The 15,495-nt window shown below is 40.0% G+C and overlaps 1 protein-coding gene across 1 annotated transcript in view; it reads right to left on the reverse strand.

The window, feature by feature from the left end:
- Nucleotides 1-3,866: 3,866 nt before the first annotated feature.
- Nucleotides 3,867-15,495, reverse strand: part of C5 (complement C5) — a 78,257-nt gene continuing 66,628 nt past the window's right edge. Inside the window, exons 35-41 of the mRNA XM_065879316.1 lie at nucleotides 15,145-15,219; nucleotides 14,923-15,028; nucleotides 13,722-13,805; nucleotides 12,700-12,789; nucleotides 10,408-10,491; nucleotides 4,959-5,097; nucleotides 3,867-4,396 (exon numbers count right to left, since the gene is read on the reverse strand). Coding sequence (XP_065735388.1) covers nucleotides 4,258-4,396; nucleotides 4,959-5,097; nucleotides 10,408-10,491; nucleotides 12,700-12,789; nucleotides 13,722-13,805; nucleotides 14,923-15,028; nucleotides 15,145-15,219 — 717 coding nt within the window. The 3' untranslated portion in view covers nucleotides 3,867-4,257. The remainder of the gene's footprint in view (nucleotides 4,397-4,958; nucleotides 5,098-10,407; nucleotides 10,492-12,699; nucleotides 12,790-13,721; nucleotides 13,806-14,922; nucleotides 15,029-15,144; nucleotides 15,220-15,495) is intronic.

Consider the following 15,495-nt stretch of genomic DNA (forward strand, 5'->3'; position numbering starts at 1 on the left):
CTCCTGTCTTCCTTTCTTCCTTTCTTTCTGATTCAGAGGCATAAAGGGATATTTTAATCTCCAGTCAAAATTAAAGATCGTGCCCCTGGTGACACGTTTCTCACATCACGCTAAACTCGCAGAATCAGTTTGATTTCAGGAGTAGGGAAAACCTAGGCTGCAGGTTTTCCTCTTTGGATCTCTGAGAACCTCCCAGATTTGGCTGCTAAATTCCCAGCTCTGAGACAGAAGTTTTCAGTCATGAGGTCAATGTGTGCACTTGCAAGGGGCCTCTGAAATAGTATGCAGATTTGTCCATTTTGTGCACATATTTTTTTTTTTAATTTTTTTTTTTTGCGGCACCTCGCGGCATGTGGGATCTTTGTTTCCCAACCAGGGATTGAACCCGCGCCCCCTGCAGTGGAAGCGCAGAGTCTTAACCACTGGACTGCCAGGGAAGTCCCAAGTATGCATTTTCTAGGAAGAAGGGTCTGTGAAAGGGGAGAGTAGCCCTTGACAGCTGGGAGCTAGACTGGGACCTGGGCCTTAGTGTCCCTTGGTAGTGTCCCTTGGAGCTGGCCTGGTTCTCAGAGCCAGGCTGTGGTGTTCTCTGTGTCTGATGTCACAGAACATCGGCATCAGACAAAATGGATCAAGACCAAAAAAAAAGAAAGCTCCATAATCATGTTTGAGCAGAGAATAAAACAAGAATATAATCTGAAATGCAAGAATGACCAAATATCCCCCTTTCCTGACTAATGTGAGGGACTGCTTCTTCTTTTCTTCCCAGTTAGATAAGAATTAATACACTCAATCATAGGATTACCTCTGCTTCCTGACAGCATCCATCCCAGAGCAAAGCCCACTTCCCTGAACCCTCCCCAGATAGTCCATCACAAGCCCAAATCCTATAACAAGTCCTTTCTAACATCCATTGAGTGAGAAGCTCCATAAACTCAACTTGGTTGAATCTCCATCAGCTTTTGTCTGCTTTACTGCAGTAGCCTCCTAACTGGTCTGTTTTGACCCTGGCCTCATTTCCAGTGGGCCAGTAGCATGATCCTCCTAACAGGTAAGACAGACCACGTCACTGCTCTGCTCCGAACCTTGCAGTGACTCCCCTCTCCCTCTGAGTAAAACCAGCACCCTGTCCGTGACCTGCACGATCTTGTCCTTGTGACCTCTCTGACCTTGTCTCCACCTACTTCCCCTCTGCTCAGTCTGCACCTGCTACGCCAGCCTTCCTGCTCTTCCCAGAACATACCAGGCGTTCTCCTGTTTTCATCTCGGGCACTAGGTGCTCCCTCTGCCTGGAACACTCACCCCCCAGATCACCACATGGCTCACTCTTTTACCACCTTCAAGTCTTTGCTCGAGTCTCACTTCTCACTGAAGCCCACCTTGACCTGACCGCTCTGTTAAGCTGCAACCCCTCTCTCCACCACTCCCAATCTCCCTTAGTCTGCTCTGCTTTTTCTTTTTCCCACATCTCTTATGACCTGCCAACATTCAAGGTCAATCCCCTAATTATTGGCTTTATTATTTACCGCACGTCTCCGGCCGCTGGAATCTAAGTTCCACAAGGGCAAGGATCTAGGTACCAAGCTCCTAGAACTGGGCCTGACCTGCGATGACCCATCAGTACATATTTGTTGGATGTTGCTGAATAAATGAGCATCACAGGGGCTGGAAAGTAAACTTGAGCACGACTTTGGCTTAGAACCCCTCGCTGAGAAATAAGGAGTCAAGCTCCCTGCTTTAAGCTTGGCTGGTTCTCAATTCCACATATTTTCTTAAGACAGGATTTCCTAAACTTCAAGTATGTACATGCCAACCTCATGATTTTTGCCCTAAGAACAACCTATACTTTTATTTACTTAAAAACTCCTTCAATAGACTTTTTGACAAATAAATTTATTTTCAAAGAGAATTTTATATCATGGCTTTGTTGTGCTCATTGTATAGTTTTCTAATACATGTTAAAATAAGCATATAACTATTTACCACCTAAATTGTCTTGCTTACCCCCAGTGGAAACCTGCGTTGTGCTTTTTCCTTCAACCAGAAAGACCCTCCTGTCCCTCTCTACCTACCCAAATCCTGCTGTCCATCTCCAGGAAGCCTTTGGAAGCTCCTCCAACTCACATACTCATTCACGTCTCTGAGTTCCCTCCACATTTATAGGAAGAAATACATACCTAACATTTGGGTGCTTACATGCCACGTAGTCTTGTTTTCTGTTTCATAAGATTATAAAATTTCTTTTTGGAGCTCTAGATAAAAGAGGCATTAGACTGTTTCAATTCCCTTGTTTCACAGGCCATCAGAAAGGTGAAGAGGCTTGTCCCAAACCCCTGCCAGGGGCACAGCCACACTAGAACCCGGGTCTCCCGATGCCCCACACTCACTGGTGAATCCACAAACACTTGCTGAGTCCCTAGAATGTGTCTGGCATTGTGCCCGGAACAGGAGACAGTGACGAAGAGAAAAGACCCAGACCTTGCCCACATGGAGCTCACAGGAGAGCCAGGAAGCGGCACACCAAAGAACTATACATGAGTAAGTAAATAATTGCAAGTGCCTTGGAAGAGAACTGCAGGGTTGAGGAGGGGCCCTGCTGTGTGGAGGGTCAGGAAAGCCTCACTAAGCAAGTATGTTTAAGTACTTAGGAGTTTGCTGAAGAGGAGCTGGTGGATTTCTCAGGGATGCAGGCTCACTCACAAAGGCCTGCTTTGATGTTTGGAAGCTCGGCTGCATTGTGGGTTAATTAGACCGCTGTGGCTGACCTACTTGAAACAGTGCTCAAGGAGAAGGCGATGTGATGGCTCAGAGACGCTGGTGCCTCGGGGGTGCTGCAGTGGTCCTACCCACCCTGCTTTCAGCAAGAAGGTGACAGGAGGCACTTCAGGCCTGCTCTAGAGGGGCCCTTCATCCCTCGCTGGCAGAGACTTTGGGCATATTGGACACACTGGTTGTTTTTGCCAAGGGAGTGCCTACAATGTGAGTTTTGACGTTAACAAAAATAAATCCTTAGTTCCTGGAAGTGGAAAATCTTAGTTTAACTGAGGAGGCACACTGCAGGGCCTTGTGTAGTTTCACCTAACTGGTAAGGGGCAGATTTTTCAAAAAGGGAATGCATTTTAGTCACTATTACCGTTTCACCCAGAGTTTATGTTTCCTTGTAATATTTCAGTGGGGCTGGTTAAACTAAATCTAAGAGACTCCACCTGCATCCTGACTTGGTCTTAGGAAATTAAACCCGACGAGCAATAGGATGGGGCAGAGAGGTGGAAGAGGGATGAATTTAGACTGTGAGTGAGCCTTGGGGTTTGGTCTCCCACTCTGCCCCTTACTAGGCGGGGAAAATTGTTTCACTTTTCTGAGCCTCAAAGTCCTCATCTGTAAATGGGGATAATAATAATTTCTGTACCTTGTGAAATTCTGGCTACATTAAATGGGAATGGATGTGAGAATTCTTCCGTAGGATCTCAAGTGCTGCAAAATGTCACTTAAAAATGAGCCTTCTGTTAGAAATCCTCATTTATAACCCCCCAGTGGAGGCTCAGAGACCTGGTTAGGGCTCCTGATTCCCACTAGATTTCTCTTCATTAGGTTGCTTGCCTTCCAGGAGAACAAGTTCCAGGGGAAATGAGTATGTGCTGGGTGGGTAGGGAGGGGAGTAGAGGGGTCCCCATGAGGGTAAGGAGAGGGCAACAGGAGGGGAGGGGGCAACGGCAAGTCTCCTACCTTCTCAGGTTGCTGAGGGCTCTGAGGTGAGGCCTTCTCGGGTCTCCCGGGCTGCTTTCTCTACCTCTCTCAATTTGCCTGTCTTTGTGTGGTTGAAGCTGACCTAGCATGAAATAACACGCCTTTCCGCACATTTTGAAAAAGCAAAGGCAGGCTTTAATGATCAGTCTTCTGTTCCTTGGTATTTTCTTTCAAGCAAAGGCCATGTTTTTGTAAGATACTACATTTCAATGGGGCTATTCTTTCATCCCCAGCAAACATTCCTGAGTGGTAGGTTTTAGGAGGGTTCCAATTTATTGCTTCTGGTGTCCAATAACCTTGGAATGAGTGTCTGTCTCCATGCCCCCCAAGGACATGTTATTTCAGAGAGTTACTGCTCTTAAAATCGTTCTCTAATAAAAGCAAGTGTCCCTAATTCTAAGTAGAGTGAGCTCTCCAAATAAGACCAGCTGTGAACGCTCAAAAAAAAAAAAAAAAAGGAAGAAACTTCAACAGGAGTCCATAGTGAAAACTGGATGCAGCTGACCTTCTTTAGGCGTTTTCACAGCCATTTAAAAAGATGTCTTCAGTAAACTCATCTAGATTCGCTAAAAATGCTTGGCAAGATGGACACCCGGTGTCTGTGGGCCAATATTCAATCCAGGTCAAGGAATCTAACGGGTAGATGTACCTGCCAAGAAATAATGCAAACAAAGCATTTGTGATGATGGCCACAGAGAGAGAAGAGCTGAATTCAGCTGAGGCCAGGCTGCTCAGGTGCCCAGGGATCAGGTTGCCGGCCAAACACTTCTGGACCCGTCTCTCCCCAGGAAGGTCCACAAAACCCTGGGGATCATGAGCTGCTTGGGGCTCCCATGGTTAAAGGCAAGAACAGCATCTGTTTCAATGTCTATTTTTAAAAAACAGATAATAAAACGTGTATCCAAACACTGTCCTCTTTAAAACACAACAGCCTGAGAACATACTGAGGGAACACATGTGGTAAAGGGGGGTCAATGAGCACCCCCAGATCACTGTCAGACCTGAGCACTCAACTGGCTTATCCTCAGTGCGTCCTTAGCTACCCTGGTGGTTTTGAGGAGTTCTTTGTTTCAAACTCACATTATTTCATTTATGCTCCTAATGGTTTGCGTATTAACAGCAGGGCACGTAAGAACACGCAGTGTGTTTAAGAATAAGTTGCACTCCGTTTTGGAGGGAAGATCAGAGACTCCAAAATATTGGTGACTTACTTGAAACGGAAATTGTATTTTATCTGCAGGGCCTCTTTACCCATAATTAAGTACTGTTTTCCTTCTTCCAGGTCAGCGTTAACACAGGTTGTCTTTTTAATGAAGGTGATTTCAGAGTCTTTCTCAGCAGCAGCTTCTCCTGAGAGACACACCAGTAAGGTTATCACATTCTTGTCACAATGTCAAAATTATTAACTCTTTCGAGAATTCCAGTTCCTCACGGCTATTTATTATTCAGTGTAAATTTCTATTGACAGGCTGATGGCTATAGGCAATGTCCATGTGGTTAACACTTTGGACTCTGCAATATTATGACATAGTGTGAGTGTGTTTTGTGTTTGGTAATTGCAATCATTGTTGCTTTTGTTGTGGTCATCCATTTACAATGCTTGGTGTCAGTTTATTTATCTCTTGTAAAAATAAAATACAGTGTGTGTGTGTGTGTGTGAAAAAAAAAAAAAAAGACTTCAGACTCTGGGATTAGGCTCCCCAGGCTAAACCCCAGATCTTCCACTTCCTGGCTGTGTGACCCCAGACAAATGAAGCTCAGACCCCTCATCCAAAAAATGGGCATCACAGTAAAACCTACACTGCAGAACTGTTGTGAGATTAAATGGGTTACTATATGGAAAGTGCTTAGAACACAGCAATATATAAGCGCTTTTCATTATTACTCTTGTAGAACCAGGAATTAAAAGAACCTCTTTAGAGTTGAACAATATTAATCTCCATATGTTACACAGGAAAATAAAAAAGGATTTGGTAGCTGGCAACGGGCAACTTCGTAGAAAAGTGCAAGACATGCAAAAGACTAGAAAATTTTGAGGAGGATAACTTTGGGATTCCCACAGAACTAGTACGTAGCCAAGAAGCTGGCTCCCTGCCTGGAATGCATTCCTCTTCGTGTTGGCCTGTTGAATGTCTACCCGTCTTTAAACGCATCTTCAGTTCTCACAGTATCCAGTAAACATTCCCTGATGCTCTTTGTCAAAAGTATCTGTCTTCCCCTTACTCCATTATACTTGAATTTCTATCATAATGTTTCACTCCACATGCCTGATTCCTCTGCTAGGCTGGAAACTTTTTGAGTCCGGGACAGGGAATTCATTGCTATAAATTCAGGACTGATATCCAGTTATTAAACTCTGGCAGAGTCATACTAATTATTAAATCCTCGGGCTTCCCTGGTGGCACAGTGGTTAAGAATCTGCCTGCCAATGCAGGGGACACGGGTTTGAGCCCTGGTCCGGGAAGATCCCACATGCCACAGAGCAACTAAGCCCGTGCACCACAACTACTGAGCCTGCGTGCCACAACTACTGAAGCCCGTGCACCTAGAGCCCATGCTCCACAACAAGAGAAGCCACCGCATTGAGAAGCCCGTGTACCGCAATGAAGAGTAGCCCCACTCGCCACAATTAGAGAAAGCCCACGTATAGCAATGAAGACCCAATGCAGCCAAAAATAAAGAAAAACATTTAAAAAAATCCTGAAAAAATTCTGAACCTGTTGCTAAATAGCATATAATAGTAATGCATAAATGGTAAACTTTAATTAGTACTATAAATTCTAGGGTACTCACGTTAGTTCAAGCTAATGTTCTTAGGCTCTCCCGGTGACCATTATTACATGACTTCCTGTTGCAGCAACATCTAAACACCCTTCCCAGCACAATTTGCCAAATCAGCCCCTGTCATGGTAAGCAGTGTGGCTGCAGAGGGGCTTATTATTTTTTAAAACCTTTTGTTACGGGAAACTTCAAGCATATTCAGAAGGGAGAATAATTAATTAACCTCAGTTTCAACAATCACTCATCTTTCTTTCATTTATACCCTCACCTACTCTATGCATCCTGTGCTTTAGGAGAAACACTAATCATAGGATAATAACATCATTATCCTTGAACCACATAGTTGCCCTTGATTCTAAGTAGTTTAGTTTTTATTTTGGTTTATTGTTAGTGAGCAGCAATTCTTTTGTAAATGGTAAGTGTATGGTGTTTTAATATTTATATGAATTCAAAATCTATATATATTAAAAACTAACACCCAGAATGACTAGATAACAAAGTATGCAAAATTTTCTTAACATTTCCTTTTAACTATCATAAATATGAATCTTCTGAATTGACAGGAGAACAAAGAAGAAATGATATCAGTAAAGAACTGCAGGGATTTCCCTGGTGGCACAGTGGTTAAGAATCTGCCTGCCAATGCAGGGGACATGGGTTCGAGCCCTGGTCCAGTAAGAGCCCACATGCTGCGGAGCGGCTAGGCCGGTGTGCCACAACTACTGAAGCCCGCATGCCTAGAGCCCGTGTTCCACAGCAAGAGAGGCCACTGCAATGAGAAGCCTGCACACCGCGGCGAGGAGTGGGCCCCGCTTGCCATAACTAGAGAAAGCCCTCATGCAGCAACGAAGACCCAAGGCAGCCAGAAATAAATTTGTAAAAAAAGAGAACTGCAGGGACTTCCCTGGTGGCGCAGTGGTTAAGAATCCACCTGCCAGTGCAGGGGACACAGGTTCAAATCCTCGTCCAGGAAGATCTCACATGCCACAGAGCAAGTAAGCCCGTGCACCACAACTACTGAGCCTGCGCTCTAGAGCCTGTGAGTCACAACTACTGAGCCTGTGTGCTGCAACTACTGAAGACAACGCTCCTAGAGCCCGTGGTCTGCAAGAAGAGAAGCCACCGCAATGAGAAGCCCGCGCAACGCAATGAAGAGTAGCCCCCACTCATCACAACTAGAGAAAGCCTGCACGCAGCAATGAAGACCCAATGCAGCCAAAAAAATTTTTAAAAAAACAAACAAAACTGCAGCTTGGGAATCATCTGATGCTGCAGAAAATTCAGAACAGTCTGGAATGTCTTTTGATAGTAGGCAAGAATTGATACAAAATAAGTAATTTGTATTTCTGGAATGAAAAGCACTTGATTATTTCAGTAAAAATAGGAATGGCTTATTATTGCTTATGATGCGAACGTTGTATGCAAAAAGTGCTTGAAAATTGGGTTGTGAAAAGATCAAAGTGCTAAACGCTTACCTATTTTGTCAGAATGGCAATCGTGTTTCAAATAAGGAACACTTGTGATCATCAATGAGAAAAAAATAACATCACAAATCAACTTCATACAGTAAAACATTTGAAATAATAAAAATCAGAAAAAATGTTGTCAGAGTATTGATCAAGCAAAGAAAAATTTGGAAACTATCAGAATTTTAAACTCTAGTGTATGGTTAAAAATAATCAAACATTTTCAAAGTTGAAATACTTGATAACATTTCAAAAAAACAATGTACACATATTGCCACAATTTAGATTTATGGTCCTACTTATTGCAAAATTTATATCTACTGAAATGAGAACACTGCTTTTTGAAAAATATAAATAAGGTAATTAAATAAAATTTCAATCATTATTGAGAAAATCAACTATTTAATATAACATGTGTTTTAAATAACTTAAAATGAAAAATTAGAGACTTTGAAGATGGCTTAATGGGTTTTGTTGAACTCAAGGTACTGGAAGGAACAACGGGACAGCATATCAAACTGTTTGAGAAAAAAGGTGTCAATGAGAAATATTTACATGAACACCTTATTGGTGCAAATGTAATGCCAGGGAGAAGTCTGGGGCTTCAGTAAAAATCCTGCAATTTCCAGCTGTTTCAGTTTGACTGAATCTCCTATCAAGTGTCTCTGGATAATGCAATCAAAGACAAAAATCACTTTAGATATTGTTTTCATATATTTGATATTCACTACCACATAGCTAATATACACTAGACAGAATTAAGTAATAGTGTGAAGACCTCAAACAACTGCATTAATAAAAATTGGAAAAATATTGAGATTTTGACAGGCAGCCAGTAGTGCTAGAACTCCAAAGGCAGTTTATAAATCATATCAAGTCTGATAGATTCGCTTTGACAGATATAGGAGTAAACATTTAGAAAGTGAATATATATGTGTTTTAGTGATTTGCCTATGATATTCTAGCAATTATGTCAATACTATCTTTACGTATTCAAGAAAAAAATGTTTCAGCTTTAATAAGCTGACAGATTAATGAATGAATGATAAAACTGATCGTAGAAAAATAAGTAAAGGAAATATGAAAATGAAGCAAGAGCTGTTGAAGAATGACATGTCGTTTGATATAAAACAAAATAAAATATCAATTTAAGAGAAAAACTAATTGTATGAAAGTGTTTTTGTTTTTAGTGACAAGAGCAAAAAATATAATGAACTTTTAAGTTTTGTAAAACCTGTGAATTCTGAAACTTTGTCAATGATGTTTGTAAAACTCTGAGGGTTGACGGGGAATAAAAATTAAGAAAATTAGGAAAATTAAATATGACATTTCAGTAATTGTTTTTATAATTTAGCTGATAATAGAGATATATTAAATACATGAAAATGTTAGATGGTGTCATAAGGACTAGAAACATTTGAATGTAATTACTGCTAGTTCAGCAGCAACTGAGAAAGTGTTCAGTACCATGCACGATACTGCTGCTATTAGGAGAAATCACTTATTGAGGCTATAGGTCATGGAATGACTATCAGTAGACATGCAATTGGAAAAATTTGATGTGGTTCCTTGTTGTCAAATCAAAGCACAAACAGGGGCCCCCTATCCGCGTGAGTGAGTCAAGCAAAATAACACTGACAGTTTCTTAAAAAAAAAAAAAAAAACTTATTTGGGATTAAACATGATTTAATGAATCATTTGTGTTACTATTTACATCATTACAAGCAGTTTCACAATATTTGTAGCTCAGTAAATATTTTTACTTAAAGAATAAAAGGGAACGTATTTTAAAGTGTTTTATGTGTTATTTTACATATGAATTTATTTTTTGTATTGGTTACTAAATCTCACTTATCCTATCAAAACTCACATGGCATCTGAGCCATTTTGCACTTCATAGATGCTCCTAACTGGTTTCCCTGTTTCAACTCTTGTGCCCTCCAATAGAAACCAGGATGATTTTTAAAACCATACATCATAAAATGTTTCTTGCCTACCTAAAACCGTTTATTAACTTCCCTTTGAACTTCTAGAATAAAATCCAAATTTCTCACCATGCCTTATAAACCCCTGTATGACCCAGCTCCTGCCCATCTGGTTTCCTCTACTCTGCCCTTTAAGAATGGCTAACTCCTAATATCATCTCCTAAAAGACGCCATCTGCTATCACTCCAAAGGAGTTTCCCCCATTAATTCCACATCTGTTTCAACTATAATACTTATGATTTATAATTGTTTATTTGTCCATCTCCTTTTTTAAAAAACGTGTGTCCTCAAATAGAATATAAATTTTATGAAGGCAGGACCTATGGCTGTGTTATTCACATTGTATCCTCTGTGTCTAATATAATGCCTGCCACATAGTAAGGACTAAGTATTTGTTGAATGAAAGAATGAATGAATGAATTCTTACCAGCTTTGTAGATATCCAGGAGGGTTGTGGTATACTTGACAAAAGCATTTTCTTCAGTGATGGCTATGATCTTAACTTTATAAGCTGGTTAAGAAAAACACACACATACACAATAATTCATGCTTATTACCACTACTGCTGTGTCCAATAGAAGCCAGAGTCCGTCAAACATATGAGAAATGAAGCATGGCAAGCTCTTATGGGCACCCTGCATTAAATCTCATTTCTTCCAAGAAGCCTTCCCAAATACTCCCAGTGTGATTCTACTGGTCATGACTGTAATGACTCATTCTACTTAAAATCACTATCTCTGATCACTGTTATAGAACAGGCTGGTTAGGATAAGAGCAATATTAAATTAAAAGACAGAAGCACACAAAATCAAACAAAACAAGGCTTAGATGTAAAGTTCAGATTCTGATCTTTGAGATGAATGGAGTCATGCCTATGGGGCACTTCAAAGAGCCCCTTCCTTCTCTATCACTCGGGCCTGCCATGTGAGACTCTCTGTTCCCTTGTCTCCATTCTTCAGATACCTCCACTGGCTTTGGTTTTTGATAGGACTCCATTTTCCAACCCGTCTTTGCTTGGATCGGCAACTGTCTGACATGAAACATTCTCAATCCTGTTTTCTCTTCATTCAGGCATCAGTGTTTAACCTATGGTGTGTTTGACCTCAGCTCTGAAATGACCAGCTTGAAGGGACCCATCTCTTCTATATGGCCTGAGGAAAAAAATCCTCTTATTTTTGCTTTCGATGAGGTTGCAGTGAATGACCTAAAAGCTTTTGTCCATTTTTGAGATCCTAGCTAGCTAGCAAGACGTATAGATGAATGAATGAACTCATTGTGGCAGAACTGAAGGCTGTGTAAATTAGTAGCTTAAAGACTGTCCTGAATTTCAGATTCTTAAGTACTTATGGTGGATATGGGCAATGTACCTACTGTGGCCATAGGTGGATAGAGGGAATTATTTAATTTTGTTTCTATTCTATTATTCCAGCATTAACCTGTAGCTCCAAAAAAGACAGCTAAGTTTTTTCTTGAATGTAATGAACTAAATCCAGATTGCATTTACTCTGTGTTAAAATAGATTTCTTATATTTAAGAGTTAAAATAGTTCTATTATGGAGGGAAGAAATAACTTGGTTCTTCTAAATTTTAGAAAGAAATTGTTAAAACAATATAGTATTCTCTTCAACGTATTTTAAAAGTGGCAGTGGGTCTTGGCTGAGTTAGGCAACTTTTTAGCATTTTTTAAAAACTCAAGATATGAATTTGAAGGAAAGACCATGAGCCATACAAAATTCATTCTTATGGCTGTATTTCCATTAAGAGAATTCAGCGTGATATCATGGAAATAATATTGGAGACCAGGATGCATCCTAGTTCTATTACTTACTTCCGGCATGACTTTGAGCAAATTATTTAGTCTCCCAGACCCTCACTTTCTTCATTGGTAAAATAAGGATAATTCTCTGTTACCTCCAAGGGGGCTTATGGGACACCAGTGAGAAACCATATATGAAAGCAGTTGGTAAACACAAAATGCTACACGAACAGCACTGTTCTTATTTTTTATTTATAAATAACCCCCTACCAATTTTCAAGAAAAGATTTGAAATAGTGTATAATCTGTGTGCTCTCTCTCTCTCTTTCTCTATTAAAAAAGCCAGAAATAAACATTAGAAATTATGGACAGAAAATAAAGGATCTAATTCTATGAGGAATTTGAGACAAGACTACAACTGTACTTGGGCGTTTGATTTAGCTCTGAGGTCTGGACAACAAGAAGGAGATGCTCCTTTTGAAATGGAGAGGGTCTCAAACATGGATTGTGACTGTAGATATATTAAAAATTATTTAGCACTGATATTTTTACCTTGTCTTTGGAGGGATTTGGAAAGTACCCAGACCCCCGAACCGTCTTTGTCTCTGTTTCTGCTCGATTGACTGGAAGAATGCAGTAGTGAAATCTTATACCTCTGTGGCTTCTCAAATATTCTCTTTGAATATGTTTTAGCACCTTTAATTCAATGGGGTCTGTGGAATAAAGTGTCTTGGCTGCGTGTGCACCTCGCTCCTATCATTTTTAATGAAAATCCTATTTCTTTGCTGAAGGATAAATAACTTTTCATGTTGATGCTGAAAATTGATGGCATTTTCCTTCAAGGGAACATGTGGAATGTTGTAGCTATATAATCACTGTGTAAAGTTGTAGATCTTCCAAACTGATCATGTTTTCATAAAATGTCGTGTTTAATGGAACTATACATTGAACTTTTGAACTTACCATATGCAATCTCTGGTTTACATGCTGTTTCTTTTCTAGTAGCTGCAGAGATTGTCAGATCCAGTTCTGTCTGCATTTGTCCACAGTCAGCTGGATTTTGTGAAAAACAGTACAAGTTAGGTTAATGTAAGGAACAGACAGCTTTGGGAGTAAACATAGTTCTTTCTCATCAGCCCTGAGACAATCTAATATAATCTTACAAATACCAGATTCCTAAGACCTGTCCATTTTCTCCTCTTCCATAAAGTAAAACAGTATGTAAAGCAAAAACAAAACAAAACAAACAAAAACAAAATCTTGAACAAGAGACTTATTCTTAGAATGGGTAGTCAGTCACTCCACATTCAGCTCTTTAGAAATATATATGCTTCATTGAAGAAAGGAGGAAATGTTTCCATTTTGAGTATAATCAAAAATCCCTTGAAGGAACCAAATTGATGAGTTGACTGATATACAGCTCTAAGATGGAGCAATAAGTACCTAGGAAATGTATAGATTTTAAGGATTTTGAAAAACAAAATAAAACCAAAAAGAACCCAGACCCTCATAGAGTCCATTGCTGATTATTGGTGAATTCTGGGTCTTTTCCTTGGCCAACAAGAAGTAAAACTGCCTTGATAGATGAAAGACTGAATGGAGAATGTCACTATCTGGGAAGGACAAGGGGAAAGAAAGAGGAGCTAGTGGCTCAGTCTGGAGCCTCTGTTCTCTTAGGCAGTGGTCCTATTACACTAAAATGACCAGGTGAAAAGTAACAATTTCACATCATGTTATCCTTCCGATATCCAACAACCATCTGGATGGTATTTCTCTGCCTCTGTACAGTAGGAACTATCGGGTTGTCCCAGAGCTGTTGAAAAGTAGCTTTACAGTGCTCAAGGAATGAGCTTTCAATCAGATGAGATTACATTTCTACTTCTGAGAAACGACAGTTTGTCAAACAGCTTCCCCCAGATTAGTCCCAGATTATGAGTGGCTGCTTTAAACAAGCACACAGCCTAAACACATTAAACAAAGTTTACCTTCGACACATTTGCACATTACTCCTTCACAGACTTTCTGAAGTTTGGTATGGGACATGCTATAAAACACGGTACACTGTTTATCTGCAGCAATGAAAGTGCAATTAGAAGAGGTGGCTTGATGAACTCACAACAATTTACCCCATCAATAAGTCCCTCCCATGGGGCCTTGGAGATCACCTATTCCAAACCCTCTTTTTGTAGCTGAGGCCCAAGGAAGTTAAATTATGAATTGTCTATCCTAACACGGGCCCCTCTACCCACAAAATATTCTCCCTTTCTGTGCTTGAAATTTTACTCTTCAATATTCATTTCTTAGAATGAAAATATTTGGTGCTTCAGTGAATGAGAGGAAAAAAATTATGTTACATGAGAGTCTATTGAAAGAATTGTAATTGGTAATTATTTAGGCTGGAGAAGAAAAGAAACTATATATTTACATAGTTTTGGGGTTTTTTTCTGTCACTCAAGGAGAAGAGAGGCTAACTATGTTCTATATGATTTCAGAAGTAAAACTAGATTGAATGGGTCTCAGAGTTTGGTTCACTTTAAGAATTTTGTAACAAGTAGAACTGTCCAAATTGAAGTCTTCTGTCTTGTGAACCAAAGTGCTCTCCAATCACTTAATATTCTCAGAAGTGGCTGAATGATCAAACGTGGGGGTCATTCATTTGACATTTATCAATACACATTATGTACCTGACACTGTGCTAGAGATTAGGGGCACAAGGATGAAAACATTCTGTCTGGGGTTGTGGAGAAACCAATAATAATAATAATAATTAATAATAATAATGCAATGTGGCAACTGCTATAATAGAGCTCTCTGCAAAATGTGATGAGATTATAGGTGGAGGAGAAGTTGATTCTGGGAGGATTAAAGAAATAGCTGGGCGAGTGGGCATCTCTAAAAAGGAGAGATGCAATGAATAGTAAAACTGAACACCAAAGATAAACTTGAGGCAAAGAATTTAAGTTGGGAGCAGTCTAATCCGGTTATTCTAAACATGAAGAAACTGAGGACCAGAGAGGTGAGATGATTTGTTCAATGTCACACAGAAGTTGTTTGTCCAAGTTGGGAATGTTTGTGAGGAATGAGCCCTGGAAGAGGCGATACATAAAATCTGCAGGCCTCTAGTGCATTTCTACATAATAAATACAAAGCAGTCCTCCGAAGAAACTTTAGAGTAGAGTTGATTACCTGGTCTGTGGTACTCATACACTGTGAAAGTAGTAGGACTCAGAAACCCAACTTGAAAAAGTTCAACTATCCGGAATCGAACACAAAGGAACTCATTGGAAGGAATCTGTTTGACGAATTCAAGGTTTAAGAAAATTATGGGAGAAGAGAGACTCATAATATTTTAGGCTGCAAATTTTGAATAGTAATAATAAATGAAGAATGGTGAGAGGTGGAACTTACCGAATTCAGTTGCAGAATAACATGTCCATCTTTGATTTCATAATCAGTTAATAGTTGATCCACCCTTTCCACAAGCTAAGGGAACAAAGAGGAAAGCTCAAATTTAATTTCATGGACTTTTTGTTTAAATGCATTCACCCACTGATGGAATGTTAGGTCATGGGGATGTAATTCACTATTTAAAGACATTGAAGAGCAGCTCCTCCTCTTGAAAAAGTCTGAACACGTCATCGTATGCACTCACATTTTTCAGACCATGCAAGTATATGTCCCTATTTCACTTTGAAAAATAAAAACTTAGGTAGATTGTTGGTTTGAAAAGAATATTCTGGCTGATTCTATGAAAGTGAC

Source organism: Phocoena phocoena, chromosome 6 (genome assembly GCF_963924675.1).
Source record: "Phocoena phocoena chromosome 6, mPhoPho1.1, whole genome shotgun sequence".
NCBI lineage: Eukaryota > Metazoa > Chordata > Mammalia > Artiodactyla > Phocoenidae > Phocoena > Phocoena phocoena.